The sequence below is a fragment of the Sminthopsis crassicaudata genome, chromosome 4, assembly GCF_048593235.1.
Source record: "Sminthopsis crassicaudata isolate SCR6 chromosome 4, ASM4859323v1, whole genome shotgun sequence".
NCBI lineage: Eukaryota > Metazoa > Chordata > Mammalia > Dasyuromorphia > Dasyuridae > Sminthopsis > Sminthopsis crassicaudata.
Genome location: NC_133620.1, coordinates 178,433,790 through 178,456,173, shown reverse-complemented (window position 1 = coordinate 178,456,173; position 22,384 = coordinate 178,433,790). Strand labels below are relative to the sequence as shown.

Sequence of the window (22,384 nt, the reverse complement as noted above, 5' to 3'; positions counted from 1 at the left end):
CATTGAAGACTGAGCAAACGATCAACAAGCTTTTGTTATGCAGCTAATCTAAGGATGGTAGACAAAAATGAAAGCAGTCCCTATTCTCTAAGAGTGACGATATTTATGCAGAGAAGGAGTGTACACACAAGATAATTTCTGAATGGGGACATTATGAGCAAGGAAGAGTAACATGCTGAAAATAGGAAAGATAAATCAGGCAATCTAAGATAGGTTGGAGAAAGGAGATTATAGGCAGGAAACTATTGTAGTGTTTAAGGTATTTCTTTAGGGGAAAGGAATAAGTTTTCATATGATGCCTGCTATAGGCTGTATAGATTGGTCTCATTTGGCCCTCAAACTGTTATCATATTCATTTTACAAGTAAGGTGAAATGGAGGCAGTGACTTACCCCTGGGCCACACAGCTAATAGGTGTCTGAGCTGTGTTTGAATGTAGGTCTTCTTGACTTCAAACCCAGGACTTTATCCACTGTGCCACCTTGCTGCCTCTAGCAAACTCAGGCTGCCTTTATCATTATATGTTTCCAGAATTTGGACTTCCAGAACAACAATGTTGTTCACTAAGAGTGTTCTGACATTTTTTTAGGAAAACAGTTCTAGGTTCAACCAATTGGTAGTAAACACTTAATGCTATCTTGGGAGAGTTTCACAGAAGTGTGGGGTTCCTAGGTAGGGAAGAGTATTGAGCTATTCTAAAATTGCTTTGAGAGCTTAAGAATGGTGCTAATATTTCTGTTGGATCTCAGTCATCTTACTCTCAAAGTTTATTTGAATAGTAAGGACACTGATTTAACTACCTTTTTTAAAAAACTAAATTTGTCAACATTAATCAATGTGAACATTTTATTGACGTTTAGCTTTTTAAGGATTTTTGCCTGGGTTGAATGAAACGAGAAAATGTACCTTTGTCTTGATTAAGTTTATCTAAAATGGGACTATCCCACACGGATACCCTCATTGCTAATATTACATGCCATTAATAGCCTTAGTGAGAGAAACTAGGAAATGGACATGGAAATTTCAATTCAGAATATCCTTTAAAGGGTGGAAAAGTTCAGTTTCGTATCATGTATTTATTACTTGGAAAAATCTGACATATAACACCATTGGACAATTAAACTACAGTCATGAAAAGTGTTAACACTATTGTCTAATTATGGAAAATGGTCATCCATCATAATCCTTATTTTCAAATAGAACCCAAAATAGAGGTTGAAACTTGTATAGGGCTCTTCCTGAAGGAGTGAAAATGATAAGTGAATATGCTTAATTCCCATTACACTTATCCTCCATATGCTAATTAGAAAGAACATTGTGCTACCACTGTTAAAGCTCTTGTTAGCTAATGATAGCTAGAAAAGCAAAAACAAGATACTACCACATTTTTTAAAATTGCCATTTGTGGATGTTGTTGCTTGTTATAGGTTTCTGGTTGCCTTCATGCTTGTTTGCTCTGTTTAGTGTTGATGAACTCAGCATTTATGCTGAGTGAAAATCTTATTAAGGCCTTTTTAGAAGTAGCAGCTGGTTTTAGAATCAGATAATCATTCATTCAGAAAGCTTTTATATTTGTTGTGGAAAATATCTTTTATCCATCCTAAAATTTTAATTGGAAATCTAATCATACCTTTGTTTCTTCTATTTTGTTACAATAATAAGATGGCTTTTCTTACTACTTAACAGGATGGATTTTATAGTAGATAAGTGTTCCAAAAGTGGCTTATTCCCTCACTTCTAGGCCATGTCTGAAATTTTGAAGCTAACCAGTTGCCAAGACAAATTTCTTGAGCAAAAATAGCTTGGGTAAAGTAGGGAGGGAAGGCCAGCCTGGGCACATTTCCCTTATTGATGATCAAATCTTTTACTAAGTGTTGGTAAGACTTATACTCAAACAAATACATATTTAAATGGTCCCTTTAAAGAGGACTTTCTCCACATATTTGTCGAATTGCTCTAAAGTAAACTTTAAGAAATCATTCTTTCTTTGGTTTTTAGTATAATAATGCTTTGCCTTACAACCAACTTTAGTTTATACCTCAAATAAGTATTTAATTTTTTGTTCTAGTCTCATTTGCTGTGTGAATATCTGATTGTTAGCTCTAATAGCTTACTGAATTAATCATATAGTCATCATCCCTTACTATTATAAGAATTTAGGATTACAAAGTGACTCAGAACATTTTTTTTTCTTCTACCTATTATTTTGAAGCAATGCATGGTAGAAATTCAACAGTTTTATGCAAAATTCTCTTTGTATAAAATCAGTGGCAGAGCTGTTCAAATTCATTCCTTGTCTTTAAGTTAATAGGGAGGCTATGACTGCCAATCCTAAATTCTTCTCAGTAATAAAATTATAAGGACAGCTAGTTAACAGTGCAGTGGCCCTTGGAATTAGGAGTGCCTGAGTTCAAATTTGGCCTCAGACACTAGCTGTGTGACCCTGGGCAAGTCACTTAATGCTAATTGTCTCTCAAAAAAACACAAACAAAATAATAATGAAGCTATCATTTAAATTGGAATCATTTTTAATATGTTAGTAGTTTGATATTTTAGCGTTTGGCATGCGGAACAGTTGAAAAGGAAGAGAATTAAGATTTATTGATTTGTTGATTTATGCTTTCTCTGCTTCTCCCTCAGTTTCACTTTAGATATTTGCTGTTTAGGTTTTTTCCCTGATCTATACATTTCTATGCCAGCATGATAATTTTAGGTTCAAGGCAAGCTGTACATAATTCATTTCTCTATCTCTAATGAAAACTGAATGATTTTTTTTCAAGGTTTGGAGGGAGGGAAAAATTTCCCCCAACTCCATTCTCATTACCCAAATGAGGCAGAGATGATATTATCAGGAAACCCAAGGGTTAATTTATATGGGGGGGGGGGGGGGGAGGAACAATAGATAAGTTGCATGTGTGGTTATGATGCCCTTTTTTTCTTACACACAATATGCAAGAGGAAAATGGGAAAGAGATTCTCATTTATAGTAAAGGCCACTAGATCTGTGGGATAGTGGTTTTTTAATACTTGAATTGCTTTTTAGATATCTAAAGATTTTTTTTCTTCTTAAATATGGGCATGTGGAATTTGGACTATGACATTCTTAGGGTTTTTCTTTTCTTTTGTTTTTTGCTTTTTAAGTGAAGTGATTGATGAATTCTGTCTTTGCTTTGGTACTTAATGGATCTAGTCAGTTTTCATTTATGAATTCATAAAATATATCCAACCTTTTTTTAAAAATTTGATTGTGAGGGGCAGCTAGGTGGCGCAGTAGAGCACCAGCCCTGAAGTTCAAATATGACCATTTACCATTTCCTACCTGTGTGATCCTGGGCAAGTCATTTACCCCCAATTGCCTCCGCCCCCCCAAAAAAGGGGGGGGCAGCTAGGTAGCACAGTGGATAGAGCATCAGCCCTGAATTCAGGAGGACCCTAGTTCAAATAGGGTCTCAGACACTTAACACTTCCTAGCTGTGTGACCCTGGGCAAGTCACTTAACCCCAGCCTCAGAAAAAGAAAAAAAAAAATTGTGGTGTTCAGGGAATCCAATAATTCTTAAATTATATTTTCCTTGACCTGTTTTCCAAGGCAGTTCTTTAAACTATCTTAATTTCCTAGATTGTTTTTTCATTTTTTATTCTCTTCTAATATTCTGATATTGCAATCTAATATTTGTAGTTTCATGGGATCATTAATTGAAATTTGGTCTGTTTTAAATTTGAAGGGAGTCTGTTATTTGGATGAAGTTTAGTACTCTTGAGTTCTAGCAATTTTGTTTTCTGGATCTTTTATTTAATTTTTTCTCTTGTGCTTTTTTCCTAGGTATTCATATAGGCCTTATGGAAGGTGTTTTTTCCCTTTGGATCTCAGCTTGCAGTAAGATTACTCTCCTTTTGGGAAAAATCTTTAGATCTACAGAACTTTTGGTCATTGTTTTATTTACTAGTGTCTCTGGCTATGGTTCTTTTATTGAGGCTTTGTATGAGGGATAGGCACTTTGTGTGAGTTGGAGGAATGAAGGTGTTTTGGCTTTGTTTGATACCATTATTCTGCTCTCTTAATTCTTTTGAGATTCAGAACACCAGATCTAAAGAACTGCCCTAGACCTTAATGTTAGAGATCTTAGAATTGTTTGAGACTGAATTGTCCTGGTTTGAGAAGTGCAGTACTATTTGTGTATGCCTCTGCTTTTGTCAAGTTGAAGTGTACTCCATATTAGAACTTTCTCACTATCCTTGGGAATTCTCAGGGAATCTTACTCTTACTACCTCTGGATACAGAGCTCCATATGTTTTGCTAGTCCTTGGTCTCCATTCTGGCTTTGCAGATTTTCCTCTTAAGCTTCTGGAAGATTTTTTTGTAATTTGGAGGCAAGAAGACTAATTTTAATATAGGTTCTTCATTAGATTTCTTCATTATTTTATCTGTTGCAAACATCAGTAGGTATTTGGAAACTATGGAATTATTCCTGTTCAGATGGCCGTTTTCTGAAAGTTTACTTTCAAACTTCATGTGCTAAAAACATCTTAAGCTCAATATGTCCAAAACTGAACTCATTAATATTCCCTCTCAAACCTTTCCTTCTTCCAAACTTCCCTTGGTTGAAGACACAACCATTCTTTGTCTCAAAAGTTTGTAGCTACATCATTATCATTTACCCCTTATTTTCCTTTAATTTAGTTTAATCACAATCTTTTCTTCTCTTTCTCCCTTTACTCTTCTCTTATGTAAGATCCATCAACCACACTCACTATCCTAGTTCTTTCTCATACTTTTCAGTCTTCCACTTGCTTTAGTGAAGGCAAATATTTTGGTAGAAAATCTACTTCACCCAGTCATCCAACACATGTAAAAAACAAAACAAAACTTGATGAACCCTCCTTATCTTTTGCTCTCTTCAAAGGCCAGTTAGATGAAAGGTGACTAGGGAATGGGGGTGAGTGGTTTGCAGAGGGGAGAGAGAAATATATGAAGCATGTATTCTGTTATCAAATTTAGCAATAATGAATAAATACATCTTCATTTCTTCATGTTCTGTCTTGAGACATCCCATAGATCTTTAGGTCCTACCAGTCTTAGCAATTTGAGATCCAGTGTTATAGTCCATTGCTAATAATTGTATGCTTCTTTCTCATTTCCATATCAATAATGTACAATTTCATTTGTAGTAAGACAGAGATAGTTCTTGAACTATCAGTATTTTGAGATAATTTGTGACCCAGTGATAGAAAAGCAACTACTTGTGGGAGGTTAGAGTAAGTTATGGTACAAAACTAGGTGGGTCAAGAGATCGAACATTTCCTTCAAGGGACTGTTATCATCTTCAACAACCATTATTATTTACTATTTGCCAGGTATTGTATAAAGTGCTAGGAATATAAAAGGAAGTAAAAAACAATCCCTGCCCTAAAAGAATGGGAGAGAGAATGTGCCAAGAATTGTTTTCATTCAAAATATATACACAGTATATATAAGTGGAAGTTAATCTCGAAGCAAAGACATTAGCAATAAGAAAGATTGTATATGGGTACCTTGGAAAAGGAGATTTGAGCTGAATCTTGAAGGAAGACACAAAGTAAAGGAGGAGAAAACATTCCAAATAGGGAGGGCAACCACTGAAAAGGAGTTGGAGTGAAGGGTTTGAAGAACAAGAAAGCCAGTGTCCCTGGACAGTAGAGTATGTGGAAGGGAGTAAAGTGTAATAAGATTGGAAAAATGTTGAATTACTCAAGAGTATTGCTTAATCAAGGCATTTTATTTATAAGAGCCACACCATGAACCTCTGCATAGCATTTTCAATCCCTCTGTTTTTGTGTGCTTGCATTTTTGATTTCCTTCACAGGTTAATTGTACATTATTTCAAAGTCCAATTCTTCTTGTGCAGCAAAATAACTGTATGGACATGTATACATATATTGTATTTAACATATACTTTATCTTATTTAATATGTACTGATCTACCTGCCATCTGGGGGAGGAAGTTGGGAGGAAGGAGGGGAAAAATTGGAACAAAAGATTTGGCAATTGTCAATGCTGAAAAAAATTACCCATGCATATATCTTGTAAATAAAAAGCTATATAAATGGAGAAAAAAAAAATAAGAGCCACACCACCAACTGGATGCCATTCCTAAACTAATATGAGCTGAGGACAGCTGAATAAACTTATATAAACTTTTAAAAATCTCCATCTCTCCCTCCATACTCTTTCCTTCCTCTCCCAAATCAAATAAGTGATAAGAATTTAGGAGATTGAAGGTGAAAGAATCCCGTTAGGTGGCTAGGTGGGAAGTTTTTCAAAATATTTTGAGTAAAGGAAAAGATAAATAGATAATTGATTATCACAGTTTATTGAGGTAGTGTTTTTTTTTTTTTGTTTGTTTGTTTGTTTGTTTTGGGGGTTTTTTTTTCTTGTTTTGCCTAGAAGCAACACTTTCCTATGGGAAGGAAAATTTCTGCATCTCTGTCTAAGCTACTCATAGTCATTTGCTCTAATGTCAATCTCTCCAGAAGTATAACAAAATAAGATAAGTCTAGATCCCAGATTTCTCAGTTGCATTAAAGTTCCTTGGATGAACATGCTTAGAATAAATTGTAATCGAGGGATGGGTATAATTTGTTTAGACTTTCAAAGTCTGTTCTCCAACAATGGTTAAGATTGGGATTGGTAGACTATTTTGTCACAGCCTACAGAAACTAGGTTAAAAACACACAAAAAAGTAAAAACAAATTCTCACTCCTGAGCGACCAAGTATAAATAGTAGTGAGAACTAATATGTAGGAATACTATTGAGATCAAATTATTATTATGGTTATGACTTACTATTAATAAACTTTTTTATAATTTAGTTATAAGGACTGTGTGGTAAAATCTCCCAAATTTGTAGGAAACTATCTTTTTTTGATTATGAAATGTAAATTCAATGGGCATAAACCTTGAAAAAGCTGTGCAGAGGGAAAGAAAATAGCCACAAACTTGATTGTGCATAAATTCCAGTTAATTAATTTAAGGGCAAACCACCTATGTTTATTGTCCTTAGAACTTAGAACCTATCCTTTGCTAAAAGTATTGACCTAGGAAGTCAGAATTTATTTCAAATACATTGACCAGATGTCCTGAACTGACATGGTTGACAAATTGTTTGGCTTCATTTGAATAGTGGAAACAAAACAAAACATCATCCTCCATCCTTGGCATGTTAAAAATTGGTTGTGTGCTTTTAAAGTTACTCCTTAAAAATGCAACAGATGATTAAAAATCCAGTGATGGAAATGTAAAATATTCAAGGGGTTCATAGAATCCTGGATGTACAGGTAGAAGGGACTTGAGAAGTAATCTATGTAGTTGCCTTATCATACTGATGAGGCCCAGGGAGTACTTCAGGTAATAAGTGAAAGGGAGGGGCTTTGAAAGGAAGTCCTTTCTATCTTCCAAGTCAGTTTTCTTTTGCACACTATCACAGTTCCTTTGTCAAGGCAATGGAGATACTTCTGCAGTAGGACAGATTCTTCTGTCTGGAAAATCAGAAGCTGAGAGAGAGCAGGTATATATGAAAATATTAAAATGATGAATGGTACCTACTAGAGCTAAAACTTGGGAGGGGAGGGGGAAACAAACATAAAGTAAATATAGTGGGAAGTTACACTAAATCCCTATTCTGATTCCTTATTGATTGTTTCTTGGAAGTGACCTGTATTCTCAGACACTATGATACCAGAGTGCAAATTTCTGGCAAGTCCAGCTGAGGTAAAAAGGGTTTGGATATGGACCAAGTAACAGGCAATATTCCTGTTTTAATTAAATTAGAAGAGCTTGTCACCAGATTTCTGGGTGGTGGATTTTTTGTTCAGTTTTCATGGACTATTTATTAAATTGTAGAGGAGCTCCCATTTGTGTCAATGAATGGGGTAGGGTATATTTGTTTTCCATGCAGTTTAAGCCAAATGCTTTGCTGATATGATAAACTTTATATTGTGTCTGAATATTCACCCAGAGAAAATCAGAGATTTAAAAAAATATTGCAGTAAGGAAAATTGCTGTTGTACCTTCTAACTGTTGCCAAAGAATACTGTATAGTACTAGACTCTACATGTTCTGACCTACTGTGTGGGAACATATAAGACAAGGGGCCTTCCGTAATAGACATCTGTATTCTTCATTTTAGAATGGCCAGAGCTTCCTGGTGTTGGATGAACAGCGGTTTGCAAAAGAAATTCTTCCTAAGTACTTCAAGCACAACAACATGGCAAGCTTTGTGAGGCAGTTAAATATGTGTGAGTATAGAGAGCTGTTGGTATGAAGTGGAGAATGTAATTTGATCAAGTGTTTTGCTTTTTTCCACTGGAGTTGGTAAAGGAAAAGAAAATCCTTTGAACCCAGTAGGACTGAATTTTGACTTGGCTTTCTTTATTCAATGTGCAATTGTGTTTCAGATGGTTTCCGTAAAGTAGTTCATGTTGATTCTGGTATTGTAAAGCAAGAACGAGATGGCCCAGTTGAATTTCAGCACCCATATTTCAAACAGGGCCAGGATGATTTGCTGGAGAACATTAAAAGAAAAGTAAGTTACAGTTCAGGTTTTTTGTTGGTTTGTTTTATTTCTTAATCTAATTCATTTTAATAATTAAATAATGTAGTATGCTTAATCTACACTATGGTTTTCAAATATAAATAGGAATGTCATTCATTTTATCAGTTCACAGCATTTAGGGTAATGAAAAGATAATTAAAATTGTTAAATTAGTAGTATGGTATCAATATTTTTTCCATCTTTTTTTAATACACATTTATAAAAATGTATATATATTTCACCTATGTTGTGGCCTAAATAAAGTTTTGTGGGCCAGATTGGGAAACCTAACTACTGTTTCTTTATATCATTATGTCTGTGAGAAAACATATTCCATATAACTGCTATGCAAATCAACTTTTTTTCGGAATGCTGTCTTTTTATAATTTGATACAACAAAATTTCTTAATTTATGTAATAAAAGATCATGTTATGACTTGGTTCTAGGTTTTGTTTACCGTGCAGTTTTTAAGCCTAATACTTTGCTAGTTTGATAAAGCTTATATTTAGTATCTGAGTACCTATAATACTGTGCTAAGCATTGTACAGATGATCTGTTAGACTCCCTTTTAAGGGAACCTAAAAGTATTTTAATATAACCACCACCAATGTCTTTCTAGGGCAAATGTCATAGTTGTAACTTCTGTCCTTTCTGAGCAATTGAATATCATGAGGAGTTGGGGGGGGGGGGGGGAGAGAAGCACTCTACCTTAAAGTCCTGAAATAGAAGGGATTTTTATTTGTTGCAGTAGTAGTACTGGACAGAAATAAATGTTTCTAGAGGAGGTATCAGGATCTTGTTTAGTTTGCTAAAACTTTTACCTGTTTTTGAATGACAAGTATTTTTGCTAAGGAATTTAAAAAAAAAAAAAAAAACAGTGTGCCATGGCCTGGAGACAAATTGCGTAGCATGTAGTTGAGTAATTATTACAGCATAGATTAAATGAATAAATGGGGGAGGTCAGGAGAATAGTTGAAAGTAAAGCCATAGAAGATGGTAAAAAAAGGGATCCTTGAAATGTTTCTTCCAGAGAGAATATCTTTAGATTTGGTGTTCTTAAACAAAGGCCCATGAACCACTTTTTAAAATATTTTGATAACTATTTCATTAGCAATCAGTAATGGATTTCTTTTTTAATTATTTTATTTTATCCATTCAGAGTATTCAAAGTAAGGGCCCATAGAGATGACCAAATTGTTACAGGGATCCATGACATAATAGCTGTTAAGAATCTCTGCCTTGAATCATAAGATAAAATTTGGTGTTTTTTTGTTTTGTTTTGTTTTGTTTTTTTGCATTTGACAAATGGAAATGAAATGTTTTTGATAATCTGCTCAGCTTGCATGTCCTCTTTATTAAGATGTATGTGTTTGTGTATGTCTGTGTATACATATAATTGCAAATATATATATATATATATATATATATATATATATATATATATATATATATATATATATATATATATATATATATATATATATATAATTAGAAATGCTAAGACTTGGAATTCAGATAGTTAGAATTTATATCTGTTGTCTTCACTGTTTTGTTTGAGCAGGTTTCTTCTTCAAAGCCAGAAGAAACCAAAATTCGCCAGGAAGACTTATCTAAAATCATAAGTAGTGCTCAGAAAGTTCAAATCAAACAAGAAACCATTGAGTCCAGGCTGTCTACTTTGAAAAGGTAAAATAAAATTTCTTTTTTTTTTTTTATTAATTTTATCATTATAACTTTTTCTTGACAGTACATATGCATGGCTAATTTTTTACAATATTATCCCTTGCCCTCACTTCTGTTCTGAATTTCCCCCTCCTTCCCTCCATCCCTTCCCCTAGATGGCAGGCAGTCCCATACATGTTAAATATGTTATAGTATATCCTAGATACAATATATGTGTGCAGAACCAAATTTCTTGTTGCACAGGAAGAATTGCATTCAGTAGGTAAAAATAACCTGGGAAGAAAGACAAAAGTGCGAACAGTTTACACTCATTTCCCAATATTCCTTCTCTGGGTGTAGCTGATTCTGTCCATCATTGATCAATTGGAACTGAATTAGATCTTCTCTTTGTTGAAAATGATATCCACTTCCATCAGAATACATCCTCATATAGTATTATTGTTGAAGTGTATAATGATCTCCTGGTTCTGCTCATTTCACTCAGCATCAGTTCATGTAAGTCTCTCCAAGCCTTTCTGATTCATCCTGCTGGTCATTTCTTATAGAACAATAATATTCCATAACATTCATATATCATAATTTACCCAACCATTCTCCAATCGATGGGCATCCATTCCTTTTCCAGTTTCTAGCCACTACAAAAAGGGCCGCCACAAACATTTTGGCACATACTTCTTTCCCTTCTTTAGTATTTCTTTGGGATATAAGCCCAGTAGTAACACTGCTGGATCAAAGGATACGCACAGTTTGATAACTTTTTGAGCATAATTCCAGATTGCTCTCCAGAATGGATGGATTCTTTCACAACTCCAATAACAATGCATCAGTGGCCCAGTTTTCCCACAGCCCCTCCAACATTCATCATTAGTAAAATTAAATTTCTAAAAATACTTGTCATTTGAGTATGTAAACTTGACAGACTGTATCCTTAGTTTTGAATTTTCATAGTAGTGTTCTTCTGAAGGAGGTAGAATGAACAAAATAGATGAATTGGTACACATGTTTTCCTGCTCTTGGGAACAAACATATAAAAGTGAGTATTCTACTGTCATACTATTAGTATATGAAGATTAGCATAGTTAGAACATTGATAGGAGTTTTTACATAAAGAGACAGTTTTTCTAATATACAGACATCCTATTTAAGGTACCATTTCTTTATGTCGTGAAGGATTGAAAGCTTTCCAAAACTTATAAGTGTGACCTTGCTACTCAAAATGAATAGAACTCATTCCCAAGAGAACTGTCCTACTTTGTTCATTTTTATGTTAGCTTGGAAAGATGTACATTCCCAAACTCAGTGTCATTAAAAAAAAATTATAATACTTGGTATCTTCATTGATCCCAACATAACACAAGTAATTTGTATGTGGAGATAAAATTCAGCCTATATCAAAAGGAATACTTTTCCTCTTATTAATAAATGACTATGGAGTTCTTCATCTAAACCAAGAAACTAAAGGCCCTTGCACTGTGTAAGTAGTAATTCTTGAGGATGAACCAGCTCAAGTTGGAAATAGAGCAGGTTAAAGCTGATCAGGAGAGGTCCAAGCCCTCTAGTGGCTGTTGCCCTTAGAACCTGGGCAAGACACTCAAAGTCTCCCCCCCTCCCCCCCCAAAAAAGGCAGTTATTCTTGGTCTTCCTTTGACTGTTCCTATTGTTTATTTAAGAGGTAATTAAATTGACCTTCTTTCTTTTAAAATGCTTTGTTGATACAATTTTTTTGAATATCACTGTTAACTCAGTGATCCTTCTCTTGCAAGAAATATAGTGAAAAAAAAAAATCAATACATTTGTCATGTCTGAAATATAGACCTCATTTTGTATTTATGGTCCATCACCTATTTGATTCTGTATTCTCTTTAAACATACATTATTCTCAGTTCCTTTTATTTACCATATTCAGTTACTTTTACACTGTTGCATATAGTGATTCAGAGGTACCTTTTGACTTTAGCTTTGGATTTCATGGTTCATCAATGCCAGCTATTGCAGTTTTTAACACATAAGTCTTGAAAATAGTTCTTATCTGCTGTCTCAACAAATACAAATATACTGATTATGGAACCTGGAAATTTATTGATCAATAGAAATCAAAGATGCTACAAAAATTGTGCTTTCCATTTTCTTCTAGTCCCTACATATATTTAGTCTGTATTAAGAAATTTGGCTTTCTTTAAGTTGTAAGAAAATTAAAACCGAAGCATTTAATAGATGATTTATTTTGCTACCCTATGAGCTTTGTCACTACTGTAACTGAGAGGGATATAATACAATTTCAGTAAGGAATTGTTACAGAAAGTGTTTGTTGTTGTTAAATTCTAGGATTGTTGTGTCACTGGCTATCCCTCATGAAAGTATTTTGGTCTTTTAAGTATTCAGGAACTAAAGGTCCCTGCGTTCTGTAGGTAGTGAATCCAGAGGGTGAACCAGCCCACATTGGAAATGGAGCAGGTCAAAGCTTCTACAATGATCAGCATAAGTTGAGGCCCATTAATGGCCACTTCCAATATGAGAGAGAGAGAGATGAGGTCTTTGTGAATCTGATCTATGCATGTTTCTTTTCTTAGGAACTATTTTTCTTTTTTCATTAGGTTGGTTATCCAATGACCAAAGAAAATTTTAGTCATACTGTAATAATACCAACTTGTTAGGGTGGGGGGATCATTACATAGGACTCTAGGGATGCAGGTCTGAACATAAAGTGTATATTTTTATATCTGTTGCCATTGGTAGCAGATTCTATTAGTGTGAAGCTATCAAGTGTAACACTGGGTTTGTTCCAAGACAGCTGCCAAAACTATACTACTATTCAGAATAAGGGCTGCCCAGTCTCTTGAAAAGCTTCCATTAAAGTATGAATAAGATCTGTAATATAGTCATAATTTTAACTAATGGTATTTTGGCTTTTGATTGTCCCTTTATTTTAAATGATAGAGAAAATGAATCCCTTTGGCGGGAAGTGGCAGAATTACGGGCAAAACAAACGCAACAGCAGCAAGTAATTCGAAAGGTAATGTGGAGTATTTTTTTTGGTTAATTTTTTTGCTGAGGCAATTGCAGTTAAGTGACTTGCCCAGGACCACACAGCTAGGAATTATTAAGTGGCTGAGGTCAGATTTGAACTCAGGTTCTCTCTCCTGACTTCAGGGTCTGTACTCTATCCACTGTGCCATCAAGCTGCCCTGTAATGTGTTTTTTTGTGATTGTAAACTACCATTGTTTGGTGCATGTTTATAATTAGCTATACTTAATCCTATATTAATTTCAACCTTATACCTGTTTCTGGTGAGGATTGGTGCATGTAAACTACAAAATGAAAGGATAGGTCATTTTACAAGTGTTTAATCAGGATTAGCTTTTAATCTGTACAGTTGCAATGATTAAAGTGACTAATTCCTTCATTTCCTCTGATAATGGTGATGACACTCAGGAGTAAATATGTTATCACCAACAGCATTAAAGGCCAAGTAAAAGATTGCAAGTAGATTGATTTTTATTTTGATCATGAACAAACTAGATTGGCCCATTTAGACAGTGAAAACCCTTTTATATGCTGAAACTATCCTGGTCTCACTCACGAGCCCTTCCAGCTAAAAGTAAATTTGTGACTTTGATTTACTAAAAGCATACATTTGATTAATAAAGTAGGAGTAATGTGGCACGTAAATGTTGCAATTTTGAACATGTCAAAATAAATTTTCAACGTTTTATCATTATGCAAATTTAGACACATGTCTGCTGTTGGTGGTTATTTCTTTTGCATTCTCAATTATCTGTTTTTTCATGGTAAAGCCATTTAAAGGAGAATATTCTTTGCTGGAATGGACTTCACAACAATTCCTGTTAATATTCTAATGAAAATATTCTTTTCTGAAGAAATTTTGTAAATGTTTGATAATATAAGAGTTTTTAAGATTAAAAAAAAGAAAAGCAAGGACATGAAGAGTTGGTCATATTATATTTAATATGCTTTATTCAGAAAAGGTTAGCATTAGTGTTTGATGCTATAGTTTAAGATACTGAATTGATTGATTCTAAGAAGGGACAAAAGTTGTCTGGAGCATACCACAGATGGTATATTGCTCACCAGAAAAGACCTGTAGAATAAGAATAAAGTGAAAGTATTTTACAATTTTAATATGATGCCTGGCAGGATAAGATACCAGACACTGTGGAGTTTCTTGAACTAAACTGCCAAGCATTCAAATTTTACTGCAGACAGTGGGACTCTGATGGGCTGGCTACATTGTTCAAATGCCAAACATATGCTTGCCAAAAAGATTATTTTATGGAGAGCTCCCACAGAACAAGTGTTCACATTGTGGTCAGAAAAAGTGATACAAAAACACACTCAACGTCTCTTTGAGAATTTTGGGATTGTGCAACATGACAGACCCTGGCACAGGACTGTCCAGCATGGCTTGCACTCATGAGAAAAGGTGCTATACTCTATGAGCAAAACAAAATTGAAGTAATTCAAAAGAAATATGAGATGTGCAAATTTAGAGAATTTACCCCTAAAGATTACATGGACTGTTTGTGCTCCACTCTAGTAGAGCATCCTGAACTCATACTGGTCTGATCAGCCATTCAGACAGCACTATAACTTAATTCTAATGTAGTGATATCATTTTGGTCCTCCTTGATAACAAAGGACAAATAACCAAACATAACAGGTGTTTTATAGAATGTTTTCAGTCATTAGTCTGTTTAGAAAATTAGAAATTAGTTAATAATATATAATATATGCAACTATGAAAATATTTCTTTTGACGTAATCCCAGTAATATGCATTTAAGTATTTTTTCTTCTACCTACTCTTGCTTCCCTTTTTAGATTGTCCAGTTTATTGTTACATTGGTTCAGAATAACCAGCTTGTGAGTTTAAAACGCAAAAGGTAAGTTTCCTGCAGGGAAGCAGGTAATTAACTTCAAATATGGGAATTTACCTCAAAAATTCTGAGTGGGGAACTGAGATGTCTTCGATCTGAATGAATAACTATTACCTTTTTTCTATCACTGACTCTCAGATTTTGTGGTCTACACTCTTAAAAATTATTGAGCAATCCCTCCAAAGAGTTTTAATGTGGATTATATCTATTAATATTTACCATATTAAAGATTAAACACATTAGTATTTTTATAAAAAATAGTTTTGACCTTGAGTATCTCCTTGGGATCACTACAACACACTTAAGAGAACCACTATTTTATCCTACCAGACTAATTAGTGTATTTGCTGTAGCTCCCTGGAATTTGTCTTGGTATTAGGACAAGTTAACATCTTTAATGCAAATTTCTCCCCTCACCCTATTCCACCCTACAAATTTCTATATTCTCTCTACAAAACGGAGAAAGCAACAGGTAGAAAAACTATTTTCTATACAATTTATATAGGAACTGAGAAGACCAAAATTAATGGAGTACTAGAAGCAGAACCTATGCTAGAGCTAACAGAACAGATTACTATTACTTGTACTGTTTATGCTAAGCACTGATATAACTTTTTCTTTTACCTTGGTTGCCAAGAGTGGACTAGGTGATATCTATGACTACCACTATCTGCTTTTGACAGGCTCAAGATAAAAATGTGGTAAAAGGACAAAGAAAGAAAGGAAAAAGGGAAAAAAAAAAAGAAGGGCATTGCTGTTACTCCTTCAAAAGTAAAAATTATGCCTGAATTTGAGTTATAGTTGCTTTGTAAATATTTGACTAAGTCACTACTAATTTGTTTGGAAAATATCTTTTTATAGTGCCATTAAACAGGTTTTTGAAATAAATTGTTTAACAATAGATAGTATTATCTATAATACTGTAGAAAGCCAGTCTTTATTTTCTGTGTGCTTGTCTAACTAAATATATGAATTTTTCTTGTGATTTTTTTTTTCAGGCCTCTACTTTTAAATACTAATGGATCTCCAAAGGCAAATAGATTTCAGCAAATTGTCAAAGAACCAGCCAATAACCACCACCACAAAGTAACTTTTATTTTTAAATCCTGTAACAATACTGCATTGAGGGCAGTGGATAGAGCACCAGCTCTGAAGTCAGAAGGATCTGACTTCAAATGTGGGCTCAGACACTTAACCCTTCCTAGCTGTGTGATTCTGGGCAAGTCACTTAATCCCCAATTGCCTCAGCAAAAACAAAAACGAAAAACATTATTTAATGTTTCTACATTTAGTTCTTTTAATTAATGTTTAATTAACAAAAAACAATTTTATGATTTTTATGTCTTAGGTTAGATCTTCTAGTATAGTCACTTTTAAATTAGCCAGTCAGCATCATGAAACCATGAATTATGAGGGCAGATACTCCACTTTCTTTAAACTGAATTGTGTGGCTTAAAAACACCCTTTGGAATTACTGCTTGAAGTGTAAACTCCATAATACTTAGCATGATTTCTCTCTATCAGTAATAACTATGTGAAATGAGTTAAGATTAGATATTAGGATTTTTTAAACAGATTAAAATGAGTTGTCCTTAACTATAATTCTATTTAGATGTACCCACTATTTTGGCTTATCTAGTAATAACTACAGTAGAATTTTCTAATGCTACCATCTACTGATATTTACTCATTTATTTACTTTACTTCTTTTGATAGACTATGCATGATTATTTTTTTAGATGGGACTACGCATTCATCCAAGCTCCTAGCCACCTCAGCACACATTATAAATGCCAATGTAATTTGCTGTTCTTTTGAATTAAACTTTTGACTTCTTTTTTGTATTTTAAATCAGTCATTTCTGAAAATCCCCTTCCATCAAATTGAACCCTCTTCTAATAAAAACAATTAGCAAAAATACCTTTAACTATAGTTTATCTGTTAAAGTATATGACATTTAGTTAGCTCTGTACCAAGATGAGGGGGGGAGAGATATTTCATTTATTGTTGTCTGAGACCATGATTGGTTTTTTAGTTACTCAGAGCTTAGCTTCATTTTTAGTGATTTAAAAAAAATTGTTATTACCTTTATTAGAGATATGTATATTGTCAGCTTACTTTACTGTATATCAGTTTATGTAGATTTTCTCATGTTTCTCTGAATTTTATCACAGTTGTTATTTTTTACTGCACAGTAATGGAACTTTCATTTCTGATTATTGGTACAGTAGTTGATTTAGAAATTGGACCTGCTCTTAGACATATTTTCTTCTCCAATTTCATAAGGTTCCACATAGTAGGACAGAGGGATTAAAACCAAGGGAGCAGATTTCAGAAGACATCATTATTTATGATGTCACCGATGATAATATAGATGAAGAAAATGCTCCAGTTACTCCTGAAACGAATGAGGATGCTACATCTGACACTTCAAAGTAAGAAGATTTTGAAAATAAGGGTAGAGGACAGCTTCATAGGACTTTGTTATTCAAGGAATGCCTTTTAAAGCTCAAACTGATATTTTTTCATTAGTTTGTAATAGTATCTAAGTTTTGAAACTTATATTCATTTAAACAGAAACCAAACAAGTTTAAAGTGAAACTGAGTTGGCTTGATTCATGGGTTCTAGTGCTAAAACACCAGATTCTGAGTTTGGACTGTAGTCTTGACATTTCTTTGTTTGATTACTAACCTCCAAGTTTGTGACAGCTGTTATTTGCTACTAAATTGTAGATAGTTTTAGACTTGTCTAAGTAGTGGGTATTACTGAACCTCAAATCACAGATTTTGACATAAGCATAAGAAGGAAAAATTGTTTAGGATGATTTAATAATTTAATTCTAGATTGCAGTTCTAGAATATAGATCCCTTTTCTAATAGTATCTTATATCACTGTATTCTCTGATTTTTAAATCTAAATTCTATGTTCTGTTAATAAGTATCTAGAAATTTACAACTAGGGATAGGAACTTTAGGAAAAAGAATAATAACTATTTCTTTCTCTTTTCTTCTATTCATGGAATAGCTGTAGCCAGTACCCTGATATTGTCATTGTTGAAGATGACAATGAGGATGATTATGCTACAGTTATTCAGGGTGGGGACAAAAGTAGTGACCCAAACAGTGTTCCAGTCCCTGACCATGGGAGTTCCGTCATTGAGAGTGGCAGCTCGCTCATGTCTAATGCTGTCCAAGTAAACAACTCATCTGCTCTGACTTCAGAAGATCCTGTCTCCATGATGGACTCTATCCTGAATGAAAACATCAATCTTTTAGGAAAGTGAGTGATGCTATTTTGACTACTAATTTTGAGCTTGATTAGTTAAATTATTGTTTCTGTATTTAACTCTAACCTGGTAGAGTTCTACCTATTTTATTTTCCATCCATTTAGTTTTTTCTTTCTTCAGTCTTTGGAAATTTGATTTATTCACTGAAGAATATTTGTGTCCAGTTTGCCGAATTCTTCTTGGGCCCATTTAATTATAGCTTTTTATGAAGATATGCTTGTAAATGGCTTTTTTTTTTAATCCTCTCTGCCCATTTTGTGTGTGTAAGATGTTGTCTCTCTAGCCTCAACACAAAACAGGTGAAAAGAATTATAAACTTGGAATCAGAGGACCAGACTATAAATCTTGGCTCTAACTCTTAATATTTATGTGACCTCAGGCAAAACACCCTCTCTGACCTTTAGTTTCTTAGTTTATAGTGAGCATATATTACACTAGATAATCTTTTAAGTTTCTTCTGTCTCTTAATCCATGATGCTGTTTTGTGATGTTTTGTACTTTCTGACAGATAATTTTTGTAATTGAGTTTTCCTACAACTTCTGAAAAAATATTTAAAGGTTGAAGATGAGTTTCTAATTTCAGATTTACTAAACCTCATCAATTTTTTTTGGTTAAAGTAAATATGTCTTAATTGTTAAATATGTTTTCTTTTTTCATGGTCTTGACTCATTGAGGTTTTTTCCATTCAAAGAATATTTTATATATTTGATTCTTTTCAGTTAGCTCCTGTTTTTAGATTTCTGAAATTTAAAAAAAAAACAGAAATTTTATGATAAAACTAACAATTTGCTTCATTTAGATGTGCCTAGGTTATCCACAGCTATTGTTTCCATTTTCCTTTGATTGTTTACTGACATTTTGGGAGTTTTCAGATTCCTTTTCTGAAGGCAGGGAAATTCTCTCTCTCTCTCTCCCAATTTGAAAAATTCCTAATCTCTCATTCAATTAGAAATCAGATTACTTAATGATATATTTTTCTTTTTAATCAATTGGCCTTACTTGATTGTTTTTAATATGTTAAAAATCTGTTTCTTCCCCTGTATTTGAGTCCAGCTGAGTCTAAACTGTAGAAATCTGGTTCAACCTTATTAAGCAATTGACCTGTATTGCCAAATAAATCAATATGCTTGGAAGATCAAATCTTTGTTTTCGTAGTCATTTCACCTTTTATTCACCACATTCAGAAGATTGGAGATGTGTTAGCATACAGAGGAGAAAGGGTTTTAAAAAGAAGACAATTAATTTTTAGCTGGAAAAGAGTGCATCAAGTTTTTTTAAGTTTCCTTTTTAAAGTGTTTATAGTTTATAAATTTTAGGAATTTTAGTAACAGAAATTGTAGTATAATAGGTCAAGAGATTCTTTTTATATTGAAATCCATTTATTAAAACATTTTAAGTCACAGGTACCTTGAAATCTATCCATGAACCTCTTATTCTTATGGATTCCATGGCAACTCTTGGTTTCTAAGAGATTCTTTTTAAATTGGTAAATTCACTAGTGTGATTTTTCCTTAGCTTCTAATCCAGGTAATGGTTCCAGCTGTGTAAAAACTTCCTTTGTATACAGGGTTGGCTCCAAGCAGAGTGGTATGATCATTCCCAAAACATAGATCTTTTTGTTTTGTTCTGTGCCAATAGCTCCTTTTATTTCTTCAAAAAAAAATTTATCACCTAACATTTGAGTACCCTCAAGGTATATATAACAATTCACAAGATCCTTGACATAATATTTACTAGAATGGACAAGATCATCTTGCAGAATAGGTAAGAATGAAACATATAATACATATAACATTTATAACATTTTATAACATTAAAAAAAAAAACTTGAAGGAGAAAAGATGAATTAGAGAATGTTGGCACCAAAGCATTCCAAATTAGTACTCTAATATTTAATTAAACAGTCTGTGTTTTAGTTTGGTTTTTTTTTTTCTTTTGCTGAGGCAATTGGGGTTGAGTGACTTGCCCAGGGTCACACAGCTAGGAATTGTTAAGATTTGAACTCGGGTCCTCCTGACTTCAGGGCAGGTGCTCTATCCACTGCACTACCTACCTGCCCCTTTGTTTTAGTTTTTTAATGGAATCAGTAGTTTGATATGGTAATTCCGAAAAATAATACTTTTACCTGGACAGGTAATTGTGAGATTTCAAAAATAATTTTAAACATAAACACAGACACATCTAAGAAGGTAAAATCCTCTTTCTTATTCTTTCTCCAGGGTTGAGCTGTTGGATTATCTTGACAGTATTGACTGCAGTTTAGAAGACTTCCAAGCCATGCTTTCAGGAAGACAATTTAGCATAGACCCAGATCTGCTAGTGGATGTAAGTATATTGTATATCCTTTGCTTTTCAGATATATTTGTTGATTTATCAAAAAGTATTAATAGAAATTAAAATGTTTATAGTTTGGGGGGGATGATTTTTTGTTTGTTTTTGTATCCTATGTGACTTTTCCTTCTTTTAAAAATTCTGATGGTAGTCTTTGAAAGGAAGTCCCATAGAACATTATCTGTGTGTACTGACAGGACATTTAGAGCAGGGTGTTCCTGGAGTAGCAATTGAGGTGATAACTTAAGCAGCAATACTTGAACTTTAATCAATAATACTGTTAAATTTGATTCTTGTCTGAACTTAACTGTGATATTAACAAGAATAATTAGCTAAGGGCCTTGACCAACTAGGATAAAGTATTTATATATGTGTAGGTAGGTAGGTAGGTATGTAAAATATCTTTCTATTTTAAATGGAAATGCTCCTTATAAAAATGTGACTTTAAAAGTCTGTCACATTTCTAAATATGATTCCTCAGCATACCTGGGAGCCATTGTCTTTTCTTTCCCTTCCCATCTCTCCACAGATGACTGATTTCTAAGTTTTCTTTTTTTTACTAAGCTCCTTTATTTTTAACTCTATCCTTGTATAAACTTCTTTGTATTCCTTCATTTTTTACCCATAATGTCCATTTAGGCACACTTAATGTAGCCAAGCTCTCAGATCTTATGCCTTTTGCCCTCTCTATTATATTTAGTGACAGCATTCTTCTACCTAAAGTACCGATTTTTACTCTGAATTTGTCTACTCTACCACCTCTGTTAATTGCACGTTGCTTCCAGGATATAATCCTAGAGGAAATAATGTAATTTTCCCTTCTTCACTCAATTTCACACCAATTTCACTGGATTATTGTAAGAAAAATAGTGGATTGTAGAAATGTTAAGGGATATTATGTAATTCATATTTTCCTCTATATTATACGAACTTTCTCACTTCTCTTGAATCTTTTTCTGTCCTCTGGCTACCTCTTTCCTGCTTACAGACATGTTCATGCCTTTCCCTATCCTCAAAACACCTCACTTGACACAACCATCCCATCTCTTTCTCTCCTTTTTGCTACCAAATATTTCTTGAAAAGACCACCTTTAGTAGGTGCTTCTATTTTTTTCTTCTCTGTACACTAATCATTAAAGTGAAACTACAAAATTAATGATAATCTCTAATGGTCTTTTCTTGGTCCTAATCTTCCTTGACCACTCTACAACCTCTAACATCAGTTGATCACCTCCTCCTAGATGCTCTAGATTTTTCAAGATAATAGCTGCTCTTGATTCGTTGGCTAGTGTTCCTTTTCAGTCTTCTTTGTTAAACCTTCATTCCATCCATGCCCACTAACCATAGGTGTTCCACAGTGTGGTGTAGGCTGGCCCTCTTCTCCTCCTGGCCATCTCATCAGCGCCCCTGATTCAGACATCATCTTTGCTCACAGTTCGTAAATCTACTTGCTGATCTCTCTGCTGGCCTTAGCTGTGCACCTCCAGATGCTTATTGGACATCTCATATTCAGTGTTCTGTAGACAAAGTGTCCAAATTATCTTCTCCTCACACACCCTCCCTCTTCCTGGCTTCCTTACTGCTATTGAAGAGGATATTTGCAGTCACAAACTGGCA

At 33.9% G+C, this 22,384-nt stretch overlaps 1 protein-coding gene across 2 annotated transcripts in view; it reads left to right on the top strand.

Moving 5' to 3' along the window:
• Window positions 1-22,384, top strand: part of HSF2 (heat shock transcription factor 2) — a 38,144-nt gene that overhangs the window by 7,162 nt on the left and 8,598 nt on the right. For both annotated transcript variants that reach the window (XM_074309979.1, XM_074309978.1), the window contains exons 2-10: window positions 8,164-8,272; window positions 8,432-8,559; window positions 10,131-10,255; window positions 13,190-13,265; window positions 15,092-15,153; window positions 16,146-16,233; window positions 17,434-17,582; window positions 18,173-18,427; window positions 20,656-20,761. In XM_074309979.1, coding sequence (XP_074166080.1) covers window positions 8,164-8,272; window positions 8,432-8,559; window positions 10,131-10,255; window positions 13,190-13,265; window positions 15,092-15,153; window positions 16,146-16,233; window positions 17,434-17,582; window positions 18,173-18,427; window positions 20,656-20,761 — 1,098 coding nt within the window. The remainder of the gene's footprint in view (window positions 1-8,163; window positions 8,273-8,431; window positions 8,560-10,130; window positions 10,256-13,189; window positions 13,266-15,091; window positions 15,154-16,145; window positions 16,234-17,433; window positions 17,583-18,172; window positions 18,428-20,655; window positions 20,762-22,384) is intronic.